The 21,093-nt window shown below is 46.5% G+C and overlaps 1 protein-coding gene and 1 pseudogene across 1 annotated transcript; both read right to left on the bottom strand.

The window, feature by feature from the left end:
- Nucleotides 1-339: 339 nt before the first annotated feature.
- Nucleotides 340-17,242, bottom strand: Sf3a3 (splicing factor 3a subunit 3). The gene is made up of 17 exons (XM_021159232.3): nucleotides 17,040-17,242; nucleotides 16,713-16,760; nucleotides 16,326-16,378; nucleotides 16,115-16,220; nucleotides 15,504-15,576; nucleotides 13,340-13,431; nucleotides 9,942-10,024; nucleotides 8,860-8,998; nucleotides 8,139-8,207; nucleotides 7,275-7,342; nucleotides 6,927-7,034; nucleotides 5,203-5,272; nucleotides 4,023-4,187; nucleotides 3,826-3,936; nucleotides 2,707-2,797; nucleotides 1,397-1,452; nucleotides 340-616 (listed from the first exon to the last, which is right to left on the bottom strand). Exons 1-17 carry the CDS (start codon nucleotides 17,133-17,135, stop codon nucleotides 539-541), a joined length of 1,506 nt encoding a protein of 501 aa, XP_021014891.1. The 5' UTR covers nucleotides 17,136-17,242; the 3' UTR covers nucleotides 340-538.
- On the bottom strand, nucleotides 11,469-13,325 carry LOC110292117 (PRELI domain-containing protein 1, mitochondrial pseudogene; annotated as a pseudogene).
- Nucleotides 17,243-21,093: the final 3,851 nt, after the last annotated feature.

Consider the following 21,093-nt stretch of genomic DNA (forward strand, 5'->3'; position numbering starts at 1 on the left):
TTCAAATCCAAGCAACCACAAGGTGGCTCACAACCATCAGTAATGGGATCAGATGCCCTCTTCTGGTGTGTATGAAGACAGCAACAGTGTACTCACATACATTAAATATTAAAAAAAAAAAAAAAAAAAAAAAAAAGAACAAAAAGGACGAAGTTACTTCATAAACCTGGGCCAGGTGGTGGTGGCACTCACCTTTAATCCAAGCACTTGGGAGATAGAGGCAGGTGGATTTCTGAGTTCGAGTCCAACCTGATCTACAAAGTGAGTTCTAGGACAGCCAGGGGTATACAGAGAAACCCTGTCTCGAAAAAAAAAACAAACAAAAAAAATTCATAAACCTGGGTTTCAGAAACAACACACCCACAACAAGGGCTGGCTTTATTTTCCCACAGATCTTTTTAATATAAAACAAAGATAAAACACATCTCAACTCTGCAATTTGCAAGGTCTCTACAAGGTAGATACTACATAGCAAAAAGTCTTTAAGAACATTTGGTTGGGGAAGCTTTTCTCCGGCTTCTCAGGGAACGGCCGAGCACTAGAGCAGCCCTTGTCTTTTCAGATCCTCGTATGTCTTCTTGTTCACAACATTTCCACTGGAGTCTTCATATTCTTCCTGAAAAGGAATGGCTCTCTGTTAGCTCCACACTGAGTTCCACAGCAAACTCTGGTTCCCGGAAACCAGCATTAACTTCACATAGCTTTCTCAACCAGAGCTCCAAGAGGGAACCAGTGCTATTTCTAGATATCCAGAGTGGCACCAGTTGTGGCTCACCCTTATCCCTACATAGTCTTTCAAGTAACGCCCTGTGTTTGAGGCAAGGCAGCCTGGCAGGGAAGGGCTGGCCAAACACAGCAGTGTGAAATGGTCCCTAAGCCTGGGTTTCTGACCACAGGCCACTGCAGGAGTCAACAGGGAGGCCAATCTTGTGCTTCAGCTCTACACTGCAGCTGGAAGGGTTCTTGATGGGAAAAATCAGAACTGAAATACTGACATAGAATAAAGGAGACTACTGACAGTCTCCACAGGACCAGGATGTTACCGCCACCCCTTCAATGTGTGGTAGTCACCTCTGAGACCTGTCAAGACCAACATCCAGGACACATCCCCACTCTGAAGAGAGAACTACCTCTGACCTGATGCTTTCCTCAGAGACCTAAGAGTGACAGACTTCTTTAGAAATCGTCAGGGTTGCACAGGAGACTCGTGTCCTTATTCCCACAGCCTCAGTGGGAGAACTGCCTGATGACAAAGACTTAGATGCATGACAGCAGGTTCACACAGTCACCTTGTAGACACTGTCTCATTACACTTGCTAGTACAGAGCATTTCCTCTGCACGGTGAGGAAGCTGTCACTTGACGCCACATCTAACACTCTCCACATTAGTACCCACCTCGGTGTCAGGCTGCCACCGTTCTGAAGCCTTCTGCAATTTCAGCTTGGCCCACACTGCAGGATGGGAGATAAGCAGTCATTAGGGCCCACAGTCCACATGTGCAGTGTTACATCATTCTCACCCTCACCGCCCAGCTCCCCCAAGGTTCCCTTAATGACTGCCAGCCCCCAAATGGAATTCTGATCTAGAACTACCTGTAGATAAAACTTTTATTGAGAAATTTATCATGATTTCACCTTGCTGTAAAAGAAAATCTCATAAGGATCTAGAAATCAGGATGGCGTACACACCTGTAACCTCAGCATTTGGGAGACAGAGGAAGAAGGATCAGGAAGTTTAAAGCTAGCCTTGGCTACATAGTGAGATTGAGGCCAGTTTGTGCTAAATGAATATCCCTGCCTCAAAAACAAAACAAACGATTACAACAGTAAAAAGGAAACACTCTCAAAAGAAGCAATGTGGAGCAGTCTAGAGAAACTCGGATAAAATGAACAGGATCATAGCTGAGAAGGCATCACACATGCACTTTCTTGATTACTAACTGACATGGGATGGCTCAGCTCACTGTAGGTGCTGCCACCCCTGGGTAGGTGGTCCTTAAAGTTTTAAGAAAGTAAGCTGAGCCGGGCGTGGTGGTGCACGCCTTTGATCCCAGCACTTGGGAGGCAGAGGCAGGCAGATTTCTGAGTTTGAGGTCAGCCTTGTCTACTGAGTGAGTTCCAGGACAGGCAAGCTACATTGTGAGACTCTGTCTAAAACAAAACAAAACCCATCAATAAATAAAACCAACTGTCTGGCTCACATGAAGTGAAACTTAACAGAGATGGATGAGAAGGAGCAGGAGCCTGCAGTAAGGTGTCAGTAGCAGAGGCTGCCAGGCAAGGTGAAGCGCCTGGCACACATTCCCCCGCCGTTCCCCCACCCCCTCCAATGAGTATCTCGCTGGCTGTCACTCTCTGAGGAATCCGAGCATGGAGCCACTTCTGTTACCTTCTGGATCAGTGGTTCTGAACACATTAAAGTCTCTTCAGAAGAGCAACAATAACTCACTCAGAATGCTCCAGAGAGGAAAGCTCATAGATTCAGGCTAAAGGCCCTGTTCTAACCTCAGCATAGGGTTCTTTTCAAGGAGATATAATCAGTACTGTTGACTTGCTCACTCCCATAAAAAATGCAGTAATTATATGTGTGCCTTAGCTTTCTATAGCCACAACCCCTGCTCTTGGGCCTGGAGACAGCAGGGTCCTAGGACAGCTGTACGAGCGGCTACTTGGTCTGGCTAGGAAACAGTCGGCAAGCTTACTTACAGGAGACAGCATCTTCAATCTGTGTCACATTTGCAAAGTGGGCAGTGTTTGGGATGCCCAAACACCTCATGCCATGAGCATGACGCCACTCCTGGAGGGAAGGAGAGGGACAGCATGAAACAGGGATGGCTGAGGCAGCACCCACTTTATTCTACCACAGACCTTACCCCAGCGAAAGGCAGCACTCCTCCTGGGGTGTGTCTACACAGTGGGCTGGGACTGACACAGTCTGACACTGCCAAGCAGTGCTGCACTATCTCAGTTGGACAAACTTCAGGTTCTAGGATTAGTGGTGTCAGAGAAGTATGCCTGAGACTCGTCACTCGGTACTAGGCAGAAGCGGGCACAACCCAGAAACCCCTGCAGGGCCGTGAGGGCAGACTGGCATTTCTGGAGGTTCAGGAGCAAACTGCTGAGCAGGTATGGAGGATGGAGGAGCAAGGAGAGCGAGATGAAGCCACAGCTTCAGCTCTTAGAGAAAGCTAGCACAGGCTTTACCCTGGACACTAGCCCCACCCAGCTAAGAAAAGCTCAGAGGCCACTCAGGGACCCAGAGAAAGGACCTGGTAACAGGTCTGAGAGGGGAGCTCACATCACTTGCCATGCTTGTCTAATACGGAATGTCTTTTCCATTATGTAACTGTCCTCCCAAAGTGAAGGGCAGAATGCAGCAAGGGGGAGCCCACCGACGAGGTGGTACTCAGAGTCTACTCGTGTCAACAACAGGTTGGTAAATCTCAAAGCTTAGTTTACTTCTTCTGCAAAGAAGCAAGGGCCCATTTAAAACTTGAAAAAATCAAAACCTGCTCAGCCCCCTTAAATAGCAATGTAGAGAAATGACCAAAAGCCAGAAATGATCCAAGATGCTACAGAAAAACAGGAGGGAAAGGTACAAGGACGAGCATGGGAAAGCCAAACCCAAGTTCCACAGCAGAGTGGCAGCAGCTCCAGAGAGCAGCCCAGGCTTCGGGGCTCGCATGGCCCACACCCGCCAACACGCCTCTGATGCCTTTCAGCTCTGGATACCAGTGGCCCTCACAGGCTGCTCCCGTCCTCTTCTCTTTCTAAAGTGGTGTGTTTCTACTTAGTTCCCAAGAGCAGTGGCTCTCAACTCCTTACCGCAAAGTGCCGCTGGAAGGCCTTGGGCCCTCGGTAGGTGTAGTTCCCACAGATCTCACAGTTGTAGTTGATGTTCAGGCCGTGGAGCTTGTACAGCCAGTAGGGGATGGGCTAAAGGAAAGCAAGCGACTGCATTAGTTTTCAGAGCTCGGGCGCGTGCCCACGATGGAAGGGGACAGAGGGCCCTGAGAACGTACCTTGCCGTCCCAGCCCAGCGGCAGGTTCTTGGGGTTGTAAATGATCTCATTCTCTTCGTCCTCACTTTCGCTCTCGCTGATCTGCTCCTCCTCCTCCTCCTCCCGCTCCTCGCCTGTCCTGGCTTGTTTGCGCTGTACATTTTCATGAGTGAGCTGTCGCTGTTCCTGAGGTGAGGCATGAAGAAAAAGCAAAACGAAGTCAGAGCACTTAGTATAGGACATGAAGGGACAGTTCCTCTAACTCTTGCTGGCTCCTCACTTCCAAAAATAAGGTTTTGGTTGTAAAATAAGGCTAAGTCAGGTTGGCAAGACAACTCAGCTAGTTTAGAAGTATTTGCCAAAGCCAGGCGTGGTGGCGCACGCCTTTAATCCCAGCACTTGGGAGGCAGAGGCAGGTGGATTTCTGAGTTCGAGGCCAGCCTGGTCTACAGAGTGAGTTCCAGGACAGCCAGGGCTACACAGAGAAACCCTGTCTCAAAAAAACCATTAAAAAAAAAAAAAAAAAAGGCCTTGTCAGGCAGCCTGATAACCCGAGTCCATGCCTCAGAAGCCATGTAAAAAGCCACACCTGCAACCTCAGCACTCCCACAGCGCCACGGGAGACAGAGACAGGAGAATCGCCTGGAAGCCCGTGGGCATACTAGCCTGGAGCATCGAGTGCAGCAGAAACAGGAGAGAGGGTACCTCAAACCAAGGAGGAAGGTATGAAGGGCTACCCTTGGCACTTCCTAAGAGACTACAAGAGGAGATTATCCACAGCTACCTTGGTACTGGCCCTCCTCTAGCCTTGCTAGGCTTCACAATTTCAACATGGGCAAACTGCTGTGTCACAGTAAATCACACCTGAAGCGCTGCTGAGCTGTCTTTTGAGTGCCTACTTCTTGGGTCACCCCCTGAGGCTCAGCCAAGAGCTGCATTATTCTTGATCCAGCTGTAAGGGGACATGGGGTAGGGTCTGTTGTCTATGTCTGGCCTGGAGGGAATTGGGCAGCCTTGGAAATATCACCTAACAACACAACAGGAGCCCAAAGAAGCCAAGGACTTCAAGAGAACCACATTTTGAGGTGAATTAGTTTACTGCCCACCCCATTTCCTTATGTGAACATTAAAAAAAGAAAAAAATTCCTTCCTATGTAATCCCACCCCAAGCAGCAGCGAGGCTCTAGAAGAATGCACTTACCCCGAGAATCTCCACGTATTCATAGATCTGGGCTTCCAGGAAAGCAATGTCTTTGTTCCTCTCAGTGTCTCTGAGAACAAGAACAAACTGTATCAATTAAGGGTTCTTTTTGCACCTAAAGTTTAATTCCCTGTCAGGAACACTGTCTCTGTGATCAAATTAAGACAGTCTCAAGCGTGGGAGCGACGCCACACAAGGCAGCCTCTCTGCTTACATCCTGAGGTTACCTCTTAGAAAGAAGCCAGGGTGTCTCCTCTGGACTTTGCGTATACAGTGAATCATCTGCTAAGACCACTTCAACTGTCCCGTAACACTATAATTTACAAAGGAACACAGTATATAGGAAGCCCTGAAAGCAAATAATGATACAAAGTCCTAACTCGGCTGCTCTGCAACTGCAAGGAAGGCTACATTTGGCAGCTTCCCAAGTCCTTGCAAAAAATCAGAGTAACAACCATTTTCCAGGCTTCTTCTATCAAATTAGGGGGGAAAATGGCCAAACCAAAAACCAATACCCTGTATAAGTATGCAGCTGTCACTAGTAAAAGTAAAGGAGAAAAAAAATCTAGCTCAGGGTGCCCTTAAAACATGTGACCTAGACCCTAGTGCTTTATCCAGTCCTCATGGGAGCAGCTTTCTCCCACAGCAGAAGGGAATGGATGCAGAACCCACAGCAGACACTCTGTGGAGAGAGAGGCTGAGTAGGAGGTCTCTAACAAATCCCTCCCCTCTGAGTTCAGCTAACCCCATGAAGAAGAGACAGAGAAAGGGACCAGAGCCAGGGGAGACAGAGGATAGCAGGAAAACAAAGGCCCTCTGACTCCTCGACAAAGCAGGGCGGTTGAGCTCAGAGACTGAAGCAGCAAGCACAGGGCCTGCATGGGGCTGCACCAGGTCCTCTGGGCATATATTACAGCTATTGGCTTAGGATTTTTAGGGGACCCCTGACTGTGAGAATGAGGGGATCTCTGAGTCTTGAGTCTGCTCTTGGGACTCCTTTCCTTCTGTTGGGCTGCCATGTCCAATTTCGATATCATAGTTTTTGCTTCACCTTAGTATATTTTATTTTGTCTTGTCATGTTTGGCTGTTTTTTCTTAGAAGCTTATTTTTCTCTAATAAGAGACAGAAAGGGAGTGAAACTGAAGGGGAGGGGAGGAGAGGTGGGAAGAGCTACAAGGGATAGAGGGAGGGCAAACTATAATCAGGATAAATTGTAGGAGACAATAATCTACCTTCAATAAAAGAAAAAAATTCTATTGAGAAAGAAAGAAAGAAAGAAAGAAAGGAGAAGAAAAGAAAAGAAAAGAAGGAAGGAAAGGAAAAACATATGATCCTTAGCTGGGTTTAATGGTGCTCTCCTTTAATCCCAGCACTGGGGAGACAGAGGCAGGTGGATGTCTGTGAGTTTGAAGCCAGTCTGGTCTACATAGTACAGTCAGAGCTACACAGTGAGACCCTATTTCAAAAAACAACAAAATGCAAAACAAAACACACAAACCCAGGCATGGTAGCACATGCCTGCAAGAGCATCCTTTTGGAGATGGAGGTAAAAGGGTCACTGCCAAGGGGGAAGCTGAAGGTCCTGCCCAAATACTAGCAAGCTTGAAGTGAATCTGAGACAGGGCGAGCCTGTCTTAGGGAAAAGTAAAGCAAAAGGAGAAGTGGAAAGCAGACTCCATGGGGAACAAATGGAGACCCAGAGTGGAGCGTCCCAGCTACTTACCTTTTTGTGCCCTTTGACTTGGGATTTTTGGCAAACAGAGAAGTGTCGAGTGACTCCAAGGACTTTCCTTTGGTGCTGAAGAGCCTCTGAGCTCGTTCTTCTAGGGTCCTTCGGAGGTAAGGGGTACAGGTTATCTTTTTTCTTTTTAAAAGACACTATTGTAGACCAGGCTGGTCTCTGACTCACAGACTTGCCTGTCCTCTCAGTGCTGGGGTTAAAGGCATTCACCAGCATGCACTGCACAAAATGATTTTGACAGTTTGGGGTAATCAAGCAACAAAATCAGAGCCACTTAGAGGATCATCCAAACAGTCACTAGGATTTTTGATAGCAAAACCAGGTTCTTACCCGCCACACTTGAGGCCCAAAGCCAACAGTGCAGATTTCAACCTATCCAGACCCAGGGATGCCAACTCCTAGAAAGAGAAATCAGTTACAACACAACATGATCAGCTTTCTCCTCAGATAAGACTACATCCTACAGTCATCCCTAGCTTTCAGTTCCCAGAGACTGACTACTGCCACGTCTAGGCTCAGGCGCACTGGGAAGGCAGTGTTCAGTGGCTCTCTGTAGGAAGACCATTCATAGCAGTATTTTTTGCAGAGATGGGAACTGAACTCGGAACCTGGACAAATCCTCCACCAACTGAACTCTTGTCTCTAGCTCCTCGTTTTGGAATTACTGACTTTGTGTTTGGAGACAGATCTTACTCTAAAGCCAGCCTCAAATTCACAGCAATGTTCCTGCCTCAGCTTCCCTCTGACTTTCTATGACATCATATCACAGGTCTCTGAAATCTAGTTTTCAGAGATGTTAAAAGATTTTTCCCTTCTGATCTTTTCAGATCCCTTGTACATGCCTGCCCTCAGAAGTGGTATTGTGACAAGTCTAAGACACCGGATACAGGAGAGCAAGTAGTCCCTCTGAAGGATGGCCAGGGCTAGTGAGATGTCTCAGCAAGAAAAAAAAATGCCCACAGTCAAGGAAGGAGTGACCCGAGTTTGAGCCCCAACACTCAGTGGTAGAGGAGAATCAGCTCCCACAACTCATCATCTCCACATGCATGCTGTGGCACACGCAGAGACACACGCACGCTGTGGCACACGCAGAGACATATGCCTACTCCTACACAATACATTTATTGCCACCAGCACTGTCAGAAAGAAAGGCAGCCAAGCAAGAGCAGTGTCATGTAGTGTCATAGAACATACCTCCCAGGAGGAGAATGCGGAGAGATCAAGATGGGCTCCCGCGTGAGTCAGGGCGCTGCTTGTCTCTTTCTGGCAGGAAGAGGAAGTTTATTAAGATCCAGGCTAATGAGAAGACTGAAGGTAAGGGAGCTATCTAACTTTCCAGGACTGTCTGGTCCCTTTCTTTAAACACATTTACAAATAATGATTAATTAATACAGAAGTGGAGAAAAAAAAAGTATCAGACAGCTAGTTTTTTTCCTGAAAGCTCAAGTTTATCAACAGAAGTAAAAATACACAAATTTGGGCTGAAGAGATGGGTCAGTGGTTAGGAGCACTGACTGCTCTTCCAGAAGTCCTGAGTTCAATTCCCAGCAACCACATGGTGGCTCATAACCTTATGAAATGGGATCTGATGTCCTCTTCTGGTGTGTCTGAAGACAGCTACAGTGTACTCACATAAATAAAATAAACAAACAATTCTTAAAAACAAACAGATTCTAATCATACAAACTGATCATATTTTGGTCAGGAGTCACAGAGCAATCAGGATATGTTTGTTAAAAACCCTGGGCCCAGACAATGTCTAGTGGGTCCTGACAAATCTTGTTCCTAGTGTACAAAGAATGCTGGCCTCAGGGTGGAGCTGATACTGAGGGACTGACATCCAACGTCTTGAAGCAGAGACTCAAGAATAAAATAATGAGTTCGCTTCCCTGGCATGAACCCCACTGGAGCTCACCGGCCATCCAGGAAAGGTGCCGTTATCCCACTTCTTCTCAAAGTCGGTCTGAATCTTCCCAAAGAGCTCGTTCTGATCCTGAAGGGGCTTCACTCTATCTGTGTAATCCTGTAGGTACTCCAGCAGCATCTCCAGGTATCTGCAGAGAACCATGCAACAAGGAAGCCATCATAGAAAGGAAGCAATTCTACCTGTGACATCCTGCTATGCCCTGCAAACCATACTTAATTTCTAATAATAGCTGATAAAGTAAAACTCATAGCATGAGAGAGAGAGAGAGAGAGAGAGAGAGAGAGAGAGAGTCTTGTGTGCACACCTGCTCATTTGTACTTACAGACTTAGAACTGAAGGCCTATGGCTGCTAGGAAAGTGCTCTGTACCTGAGCCATATTCCCAGCCCACTACCAATTTTTAAATGAGTTTTATTTTTTTCTTCAAACTACTACTTAAATTCTGACCTTTCCTACCTCGTTTTATTCTCAAGATTTCATGACAAATACTAGGTCTTAATTAACTCACTGAAGAAAGTCAGGTAACCAGAACATGAGAAGGAGCAACCTTGGGGAACATTAATGAGAAGTGTGGCTAAGTCTACAGTACTTTCCGCTTAATACCTGATCCAAGCACATCACGTAGCTTGGACACTTTCCCCATTAAACTCCAAGACCTCAGAGGTCCCCAAACAGACTTCTTTCGAAATCACACAAAATTAAGGAAGGCGTGTGTTAAGACCACAGATGTTTCCATAAATACCTCTGTCTATAACCAGAACATCCCACATGTTTATCTTCTGAGCAGGCTCTCACTACGCATCCCTGATTGGCTTGGAACTCACTATGCAGAGCAGCTGAATTCAGTGACCCACCTGCCCTTTTCCTCTTGGGAATGCTAAGGTTAAAGGCTTGCACCACCATGACAGCATCACAAATATTTCTAAAACACAACACTCAGTATGCTTACCTTCTGATAAGCCCAAAGTCATTCATGTGCAGTATTCAGGCAAAAGCCACAGCTCTGACCTCAACCCTTTCCATGAAATCCTACCTAAGTCTGCAAACGGCCTGGAACCTGTGAGTGCCTACCTTTTGTACTCTGCATTCTTTCTTTCTTTAGGAATGTCAAACAACTGGTCAAAGATGGACAGGTATGTGATGTAATCCAGCTTCTGAAAAGAGCAAACAAATGACAGAGTCAGGTGCTACGTCAGCTCACCTTCAAAACATCAGGCAAGGCTGGATAGATGGCTCAGGGGATGAAGGTGCTTGCTGCCAAGCAAAGATCCGAGTTGTATTTCAGAGACCCATACTGTGGAAGGAGAGGACCAACTCCCTTAAGTTATTCCGTGACCCCCATATTTGAAGGCCACGGCACACACACTTTTGTTTTTAAATCAAGGTCCAAATTGAGCGTTCTCTAACCAAGTATCGAGGCTTGGCTTACATTAGGGCTTTCCTTCCTGCCTTACAATCAATCCCGGAGGCTGATTCTACTGAAGCGAGTACAAGATTGCCCAACATGAAACCAACTCTACAAGATCAAGTTAACAAACATTAGCCCTAATAAAACCTGGGCTGGATATTCAGGGTGGGCTAGGATCCTGCCTAAAGATTTTTGCCATTCTAAAATAAGGTCTTGAAAGGTAGCTGTGTTAATATACACAACCACTTATTGGGCATCTCTGAACCATATATGGAGGTGCAGAAGAGGACAAGGTACCTTCCTGCAGAGCTTCAAGGTTAGTAGCTGAACTTGGGGACATTTCCTCATCAGGAACTTTTTTCTTTTCTTTTGAAACAGGTCTCACAGAGATCCTTCTGCCTCTAACACCTGAGTGCTTTGGTTAAAGGAGTGCCACCATGCCCCACCTATGAACTTACTATTAAACTTCCTAGTGACCCGAGACTGTCATTCTAAACCTTGTCACTGAACAAACAACAGATAAACACCACCTTCTCTGAAGGATCAGATACCTCACGTCTTACATATGTCATACTGAGTGCCTAACACAAGAACACTGAAAGGATTTATGGGTTTAGAAATGTGCCAGGCATGGTGGCACAAACCGTTATTCTCAGCACTCAGAAGGCAGAGGCAGGCAGAACTCTGTTAATTTCAAAGCCAGACTGCTCTATATAGTGAGTTCCAGGACAGGCAGGGCTACACAGAGAAACCCTGTCTCAGAAAACAAACAAGCAAACAAAGAAACAAGGTGTTTATCTTTGTGCAGTGAGATGGTTCTGTGAACCACAGTGTGAGTATAAGAACCTAAGTACAAGTCTCCAGTCCCCATGTAAAAGCTGGACACGTGGTACATACCCAGAAGCCCAATGATGGATAGGCAGAGATCCTGGGGGATTACTAGCCGGCCAGCATAGCTGAAAGGATGAACTCCAGGTCCAGTGAGGGACCCTGTCTCAAAAAATAAGGTGGCAGGACCTTACTGGTAAGAGCACTTGATGCTCTTATAGAAGACCCAGGTTCAGTTCCCAGGACCCATATGGTAGCTCACAATCATGTGTAATGAAACTACAGTTCCAGGGGATCTAGCTCCCTCTTTGGCCTCTGAGGGCTCCAGGAATACACATGGTGTAGATAACATGCAGGCAAAACACTCTTAAAAAAGAAGTACATAAAAATAATCTATTTTTTTAAAAAGGTGGAAGACAGGCAGTGGTGGTGCACGCCTTTAGACCCAGCACTCAGGAGGCAGAGGTAGGTTGAACTCTTGAGTTTGAGGCCAGCCTGGTCTACAGAGTGAGTTCCAAGGCAGCCAAGGCCTATAAACACCATCTCAAAAAACCAAAACCCAAGAACAACAAAGGTGCAGAGAAATGGAGAAAGACACCACTGTTGACATCTGGCTTCTACACACACTCCCAGGAGCACCCCCCCCATATTTTATTTTATTTTATTGGGGGGGGTCAAACCATATGTTTGCTGAGTGCCTGTTATGTGCAAAATATTGTTCCAAGTACTTGAGACACAGCAGAGAATAAAACAAGAAGCCCTGCCCTCCCGGAGCATACAGACTATCACCTGCACCCTGCTGCGACCTTGGGCAAGTCATTGCACCCCTCTGCCCAGCAGACAGATGCTGACCAGGACAGTGCCCTGACCCGTACCACCCCAGACAGCAGAGAGGGCTGCGGGTTGATCTTTAATAATTAAGTACACTGAGGAGAGGGAGAGGAAGTGAGTTATACGAGCTGTTGCTGCTGCTGCTGTTTGGTGGTGGCCTTGTTGGTCAGATCCTTGCCCTCCTCTGTAGCTGCCAGTGCTTCTCCTTTGCCCTCTTTGGCTGTCTCACCAAGTGTTTTGGAGGGGGTCTCACCTTGTAGCTTGGCCAAGATGTATTTAAAGCCCTTTACTGTCTTGGTCACATTGCTTGTGAACCAGGCAAGATCAAATTTCTAGACAGCTCTGAATATGCCAAATAAGCTAGAGGAGGCCCAGGCTTCCCGACGGATCTCTGCCCAGCAGCTATTGTCAGAGCTCAAACAGTAAGCACATCACTCCTCCTCCTCCACCAGCCAGGCACGGTTGGTGCTCCAGGTGAAGGTGGCCATGGTCTGATCCTGTGGGTCCACAACAGAGTCCTCCAGGACATAACGCTGAGTGAACAGCAATGGCAGGAGTCACTCTGCTCAACGTGGCATCTTGTTGGTCTGGGTCAGGAGTCTCCAGGACAGAAGCCTCTGGACAGGGCTTACCTCCTGGTGCACTGTGTCTTTGGTCAAGACATGTCTGCTATAGCGACTTGGGTACTGTTGCCAGAAGGCAGTGAACACTTGGTCCCAGGAACTTCGGAGCACATTCTGGCCCAGGAAGTATTACACCATCGATCCAACATAGCTTAGCACTCATGCAACATCAGGGTGCTGAGCCCAGGGGTAAGGGGGCATGTGGCTAGGGGTACGCTTACCAGGCTTGAGGCTCAATCACCTGATGCTGTGCCCAGGTGCCTACAACCACCCTGAGGGGCTACAGGACATGCCCAGATAGTTTATTTTTACAAAAGTAATTTTGTTGTATGAACAAATTAATGAACAAAATAATGGGCTTGCTATATTAACACTAAGACCCTGACTTTCTTTTTTTCCTTTTTCTTCTGTTTTCTTTTTTTTCTTCTCCCCCCTTCCCTTTCCTTCCTCTTGCTCCAGTCCCCGTTCGCTCTTGGGCCCACTCACTCTGGCTCATAGGTTCTTTATTATTTGTTTCTCATTACGGATGGTTGTGAGTCACCATGTGGTTGCTGGGATTTGAATTCATGTGCTCTGGAAGAGCAGTCTGTGCTCTTAACCACTGAGCCATCTTACTAGCCCCGACCCTGACTTTCTTTATAAATAGTGTTTAATCCATGAAATAGTTATTTACTTAATATTTACACAAGTTACTTGGGGGTGGGGACTCTACTTGCTTTAACTTGGTATCTTGACTTAGTCCCAAGAATGAGACTCACTCTCCACTCTCCAGGCCTTACCTCGGATGCCTTCAGGTTAATGTACTTGAGGTAGCAGTCATGGAGATCAAGGTAGCGACCATATCCCTCTTCATCTGTGAACTCCACCAAGTCTGAAGGAATCACACATGTCAATGATTCAGATGTTATAGGCTACTTTCTTGAACTTGCTCTTTCAAATGCACTACTTTTTACCAGGTGGCCCGTCACTTAATGTCCTCTCTACTCTCATCAAGTGACAGAGGTAGGTTTTCACTTTGAGCTTAGAGAGCACAAAGAAGCGTTTTGTGCAAGATCATCAGAGTGTCAATATAGCCTAGGAACCCAGCTACCAACTCCTGAGGTCCCAGAAGGTGGGGATTACAGAGGGTTTCAGATAGTTTACACTGGCCTCAGACTCCTCATCTGCCTGCTTCTACCTACGTGCTGGGAATACAGGCATGTGTCATTGAACAAACAGAGTTCAGGGCCTGTATGAAATACATAGTACATCCCTGTCCAAAAAAAAAAAAAAAAAAAAAAAAAAAAGCCAGCTAGATCATTCTCAGGCCTGAGATCATACCCCAAAACCCAGGTAAAAGTAGGAGAGAACTAACTTCATAAAGTTGCCCCCTGACACACATGCCCCTACACATATGCCTTTGTATGCACACCACACATACACAATTAAACAAACAAACTAATAAACAGACTAACCAGGATTATTAGCACATACTTTTAATCCCAGCACCTGAGAGGCAGAGCAGGTGGATCTCTGTGAGTCTGAGGCCAGCCTGGTCCAAACAGGTTTCAAGATAGCCAGTGCTACACGTAGAGATCCCTTTTTTCTTTCTTTCTTTCTTTCTTTCTTTCTTTTTAAAAAAAGATTTACTTATCTTTATATGAGTACAGTGTAGCTGTCTTCCGACACCAGAAGAGGGCATTGGATCCCATTACAGATGGTTGTGAGCCACCATGTGGGTGCTGGGAATTGAACTCAGGACCTCTGGAAGAGCAGTCAGTGCTCTTAACCACTGAGCCAACTCTCCAGCCCTGAGATCCCATCTTTTAGAAAGAAAGAAAGAAAGAAAGAAAGAAAGAAAGAAAGAAAGAAAGAAAGAATAAAAGGAAAAGGAAAAAAGGAAAGCAGGTCGTGGTGGCACATGCCTTTAATCCCAGCACTCGGGAGGCAGAGGCAGAGGCAGGCGGATTTCTGAGTTCTAGGCCAGCCTGGTCTACAAAGTGAGTTCCAGGACAGCCAGGGCTACACAGAGAAACCCTGTTTTATAAACCAAAAAAAAAAAAAAAAAAAAAAAGGAAAAGGAAAAAAAAAAAGAAAAGAAGAGAGAAAGCAAACTGGGCAGTGGTGCACACTTTTAACGCCTTTAATCCTAGCACTACAGAGGCAGAGGCAGGCCATCTCTGAATTCGAGGCCATCCTGATCTATAGAGTGAGTTCCAGGGCTACCCAGAGACACCTTGTCTCATCAAAACAAAACAAAACAAACAAACAAAAAGAAAAAACAAAACAAAAAATGGGGCTGGAGCGATAGCTCAGTGGTTAGGAGCAATGAGTGGTCTTCATTAGGACCTGGGATCAATTCTTAGCACCCACATGGCAGTTCACAACTGTCTGTAACTCCACTCCGAGATCTGACATCCTCAAACACAGATACATGCAGGCAAAACACCAATGCAGATACAAATAAACAAATTAAAAAAAAAAAAAAAAGATGTTAACTCACCATACAATTAAAAAAAAAAAAAAGGTCTGGCCTTTATTTAACTCAGAGAACTACTGAGAGCTGAGATTAAATGTATACTCCACCACAATCAGCCTTTATTTATTTTGTTTTTTTGAGACACGACGTTCTAGGGCCTAGAGAGGTGGCTCAGCATTTAGAAATACTGGCTGCTCTTGCAAAGCACCTGAGTTTGAGTCCTAGTCCCTACATGGTAGCTCAAAACCGTTTGTAACTCTAGTCAGAGTGGATCCAATTCCTCTCCTGGCTTCCTGAGGCCATCACACACACACACACACACACACACACATGGTATACAAACATATATGCAAGCAAATTACCCACACAGACAAAATAAAAACAGATAAAAAAACAAAACAAAACAAAACAAACAAGCCATAGGTCCTAGCTCTATAGCTGAGAATGGCCTGAAGCCCCAGGAAGGAACATTAGCCATTACTTACTTTGTGCCTCTTCACTTGGATTCTCTCGAGCCTTCAGCAGCTCCTCAAATTCCACTGACATTGGCACACAGATCTGAGGGAAAGAGAAAAGCTCAGGCGGGCCTGGCGATGTCTCAGGCGCACACAGGCCTGGGCTTCTAAGGCTTGCTTTGGCTTTGATCTTGAGTGTACAGAGGAGCTGCCTACTTAGAGTTATCCACTTCCCTTGCTGCATAGCTGGGCAGACATTTATGGCACAAAACACAGCATGCTAAGGAAGGGCTCCTTTGGAGGAGGTAGTCCAAGAGATATTTTACAAAAGAGCTGGCATTGAACATGAATCCTGAAGGGGTAACGACCTCTGCAAGTGAGCAGAGCACCACTGTGTTGGTAGATTTCAGGGCAGAGCTAGGGGCACATTATATTGAGTAGGAGACATTCTTGTGAAGCAGCCCTAGTGCTTCACTGTGTTCTCTTACTGCAGAGGGATGCCAAGAGGATGTCGCCTAACATGCAGTGAAGTGGCACGTTCTTTCTTGGAGCGACATCTACATGGCATAGCTCCATTTCCCTTGCATCTTTCCCTTTTTTTTAAAGGCCAGGTCTAAGGACAATACGTTGGGAGGCCTTACCTCATTTGGGTGCTTCCGATGGAATTCCTTTATCTGCTTGAGTCTGTTATAGAATTCAGCAAACTCGTTGGGTCCTGAGATAGCATTGAGCTCCTCCTTCCGCAGTCTGTAAGATATCAACAAACCCGAAGAGCATAAAGCACACAGCCCATCGTCTCACCAGGGCTCCTCAAAAGCACTAACTGTTAGAAGGGATGTGACCGTCACTTACCCGTCCTTATCATCATACAAATCCCTCAGGTTCCCACTGACCTCCATGTACCTCTGAAACACAAGCGCAAAGCCATCAGAATGGAGCAAATTTGTACCACAGGGCTAAGTAAACAAGAAAGGAGGTCTTGGCAAAACCCAAGGAAAGCTCATGAGATACATGGTCTTGAAAGTTCCACCACTTTTAAGAGACAGCTTGATCCCGAGGTGGTTCCATAAACTTTTAATCCCAGCACTTGGGAGGCAGAGATAGGACATCTGACTGGGTACCCTAGAGGGGCTTGTCTAAGAACCCTGGGGTAGAAATCACGCAGGGCCACCCAACCTTCCCAGCCTGCATTTCCCCGCCCAGCCCGACCCCAGGGGAAGCAGACAGCGGCGCACTCACATCTTGCATGGCCCGAGTGCGGTGATCGGAATTGATCTGGTCCCGAAGCTGCAGAAAGGCAAACGGTAACACATACGTTGTTACTTTGAGTTCAACAGTTGGAAAGAGCACCCGAGGGGTGATGCGCTTATTGGTTTAGGTCCCAGGGGCTGAAGCAGGAGGGCTGAGGGGCACTCGGAGGACGTTAACGAGGCCAGAGCGCCGAGCCAGCTTAGGAGGAGGGTGAGGATGGGGCACAGAGTGGCTCCGAGGCCAAATACAGCGCCGAGGGCTCGGCAGAGGACCCAGGCCCGCCTCCTGATGCGGCCCCGACCACGGCTCACTCACCGTGGACTTCTTCGTAAGCATCTCTTTGGCCATAACATCCATAAGCCGTTCCTTCTCCTCATGATAGCGCCGTTGCTGCTCTAAAATTGTCTCCATTTTCCCTTGGCCACGGCGTTTCAAGGCGGACCACTAACACTGCCGGAAACACCGCCTGCCGCCTTTCACGCCAGCGTCTCAGCGCGCAGCATCCGGCTTCACCAAAGTTCCGCGTGTCCCGGAAGTGGCTTGGGGGACTCAAGAAAAAAGGAACACCACAAAGAGAGCAAGCTGGTCCTATCGGCGACCGTAGCTACGCTGCCCCCTGCTGGCTGGGGGTCTGAAGGCGCGCTGCCTTCGCGTTGAAAGCTGGCTGTCTCTAAGATGCCTGCAAGAATCCTGTAGGCTGAGGGTGAGAGACAGCTGGCTTGCCCGGGGCTTGCTGCAGACAGCTGGGCCGGCTGGGACACACTAGCAGGAACGGATAAGTTGAAGGATACAGAACGGAAATGGGAACTGGAAGCAGTAGTTTTCAGTGTGTGACCTCTGGTGATGTTTTCCCCTTGTCTGGACTTTAGTGTGTTTGTCAGTAAAGTGGAGATGGTGGTGGGTTTGTTCTTAATAAAACTCATACATATTCATATTTGAACACAACCTTTGTTTATTAGCAGAGGAGTCTTTAAGAAAAACGTGGTACACTCAAGCAACGACATGCTTGTTGTTCAGCACAGGTTAACTTCTGATTCTTAATTTTTCTGCTTTTCGCCTACCACTTGCTGGAATTACAGGTATGAGCCACCACACCTAGCCACTGTATGGCTTAGAAAATGAAATTTAGACTGCCTTTCCTTAAAAGAGGAGGAAAAGGAAGAACCAGAGGCAGAAGAGGCAGAAGGCAGAGGCAAACAGATCTTTGTGAGTTCTAGGCCAGTTTGGTCTACGTAGTGAGTTCCAGGGCTGCATAGAGATCCAGTCTCATGAAACCAAACCAAACGAAACATAAACAAACAAACAACAAACAAACAAACAGAGTAGGGGCAGAGAGTGAATCAGTATAGAGAGCCCATTTAGCATGCACCAGGAAAGACGGCATCGGCGCAATGCAGAGTGGCTCACACCTGTGATCCTAGCGCTTAGGAGACGGAGGCAAGAGGAGAACAAGTTCAAGTTCAGCCTGAGCTATGTGATAAGACTCTATCTCAAAACAACAAACAAACAAAACACATACACACATACAAACACACACATACATATATACACACATACATGCATACATATATACACACACATACACACATGCACACATATATACACACATACATATATACATACACACATACATATATATATATATACACACACACATACATATACACACACACACATACACACATACATACACATACACTTACACACACACACACTCCAAGGCACTGGGTTTCAGCATCAACACAAGGGACTCTGGCCGGGCAGTGGTGGCACATGCCTTTAATCCCAGCACTTGGGAGACAGAGGCAGGCGGATTTCTGAGTTCAAGGCCAGCCTGGTCTACAAAGTGAGTTCCAGGACAGCCAGGGCTACACAGAGAAACCCTGTCTCGAAAAACCAAAAAAAGAAAGAAAGAGAGAAAGAAAGAAAGAAAAGAAAGAAAGAAAAGGGACTCTACTCCATTCCTACTCTAGGCAGAGAAGGGAAAACACTGACCCTGTGTTTCTGTTATTCACAATTCACAAAAACTCTATATAACCCAAGGGCCCATTAGTTGGGACTGGAGAGCTGGCTCAGCAGTGAGGAGCGTTTGCTTCCCTTCCCGGGGATCTGAATCCAGTCCCAGCATGCAAGTCAGGTGGCTCACAGCCATTTGTATCTCCAGATCCAAGGGATGAACAGCCCCACCCTCACCCCACGCTACTCAGGCTATCCACTTTTACATATGTACACACCCAATGCATCAATGAGTGGATAACCATGCTATCAGACAATACTGTTCAGCAGTGAGGGAATGCTATACGGAACCACGAGAGCATCATACTCCATAAAGAAGGACGGGACTGGTATAATGGCTTAGTGGCTAAGAATATCTTCCAGAAGACCCAGGTTTGGTTCCCAGCACTCACATGTCACCTTACAATGATCCATGACTCCAGTTCCTGGGGACCTGATGCCTTCTGACCTCCATAGGTACCAAGCATCACATGGCACACATCCATACACACAGGTAAAACAGTCATATACATAAACCTAAGTCTTTAAGAAAAACAAAATGACTCCTACCCTATTACACTCTTGCCTCTCTCTTGCCTCTTGCCCCCTTACTCCCAATTCCCTCCCCCCCTCCATTGCCATGGCTGGCCCCCATTTTTCTGTTCTCCCCTTCTCTCTGCCTTTCTCTGCCTCTGCTACCCTCTTAACTCCCCTCCCCATGCCCTGAATAAACTCTATTCTATACTAAAAAAAAAAAAAAAAAAAAAAAGAAGAAAAAAGAAAAAGGAAAAACAAAATAATGATGGCATAAAACATTAAAACAGAAAGTTTAGGAGGAGAGCGACTGGGGGCGCGGAAGGAGGCGAGGTTCCGGGGGTGGGGCGGCCCGGAGGCGAGCGGACGAAAAAAAAAAAAAAAACAAAAAAAAACCCATTAAAACATTGGGGGGAGGGTATGGGGGACTTTTGGGATAGCATTTGAAATGTAAATGAAGAAAATACCTAATTTTTTAAAATGTAAAAAAAAAACCATTAAAACATTTAGAATGAAAGAGAGCAGGCATGGGGTGGACAAGACTGTCCACTTGAGTGACTGAGGCAAGAAGGTAAGTGTGAGACCAGCCGGACCAGCACACAGAGACTCCATCACGAAGGATCAAAACCAACAATCAAAAAGTGGTCGTTTGGGCTGGAGAGATGGCTCAGCCGGTTAAGAGCACTGACTGCTCTTCTAGAGGGCCTGAGTTCAATTCCCAGCAACCACATGGTGACTCGTATCCACCTGTAGTGTACTCATATACATAAAATAAATAAGTAGATTTTTTTTTTTTTTTTGGTTTTTCGAGACAGGATTTCTCTGTGTAGCCCTGGCTGTCCTGGAACTCACTCTGTAGACCAGGCTGGCCTCGAACTCAGAAATCCGCCTGCCTCTGCCTCCGGAGTGCTGGGATTAAAGGCGTGCACCACCACGCCCGGCTAAGTAGATCTTTTTTTAAAAAGCGTTTGTTCAGAGGAAATGTTGGGATGAAGGGGGAAAGGAGAGCGTGATTGCTTGTGGTAAGAGACTCAGAATGTGCCGAAGGGACCCTTCCGGTGGTGGCGAGAGTTGGGAGAATTGAGCAATTTTGCACTTAAAATGAATGACGTGGCTATATGTAAATTATAAACTCAATAAGTCTTCTATTTAAAAAGGATTGGGGGCCTGGAGAGATTGATAACACTGGTCCCTCTTCCAGGGGGAAGCTGTTCTGTTCCTCCCAACGGTAAAGCAGCTAACAACTCTCTGTAAGATTCCAGTCCTGACGCCCTCTTCTGGCCTCTATGAGTACTTCATGCATGTTGTGCGCATCTGTACAAGCAGGCAAAATACCTATCCGTGTAAAATAAAAATAAATAAGTCAGCCGGCAAAGGCCAAGGCTCAGTGAGACCCTTAAAAAAAGAAAAAAGACTGGACTTCCTACTGCCTTCTCAGTAAGCTGGGCATCCTTGCACAATCCTGTAAGCCCGGCTCCAAAGCTGGCAGACAGGAAGGTGACTGGGGCTTGCTGGTTTCTAGTCTAGTTAAGAAAACACAAGCTCCTGGAGAGATACTGCCTCATAGGAATAGGTGGAGAGAAAGGACAACTGGTGCCCTCCCTGTTCTGATTTCTGTGTGTGCATACATATGTGCACACACACAGGCATGTACATATTCACACACACACAAATCTAAAACAACAACAACAACAAAAATAGACGGATAAGCCTTGGCGATCTGGCATAGGAAGAAAAAAATTCTATTTTGTTATTTTAATTAAAGTGTGTTTGTGTGTGTACATGCCAAGCCCAGGGTCTTAAAAGGCGTTCGATCATTAAAACAACCCTCCAAACCCTT

The sequence above is a fragment of the Mus caroli genome, unplaced genomic scaffold (genome assembly GCF_978045245.1).
Source record: "Mus caroli unplaced genomic scaffold, Mus_caroli_1 scaffold_6, whole genome shotgun sequence".
Lineage (NCBI taxonomy): Eukaryota > Metazoa > Chordata > Mammalia > Rodentia > Muridae > Mus > Mus caroli.

Coding starts and splice junctions, on each gene's coding strand:
- Sf3a3 (XM_021159232.3), bottom strand. CDS start 17,135: ATGGAGACAATTTTAGAGCAGCAACGGCGCTATCATGAGGAGAAGGAA. Junction 8,999..9,941: donor AAGAATGCAGAGTACAAAAG/GTAGGCACTCAC, acceptor GGTTCTCTGCAG/ATACCTGGAGATGCTGCTGG. Junction 7,343..8,138: donor CCGCATTCTCCTCCTGGGAG/GTATGTTCTATG, acceptor TTCTCTTTCTAG/GAGTTGGCATCCCTGGGTCT.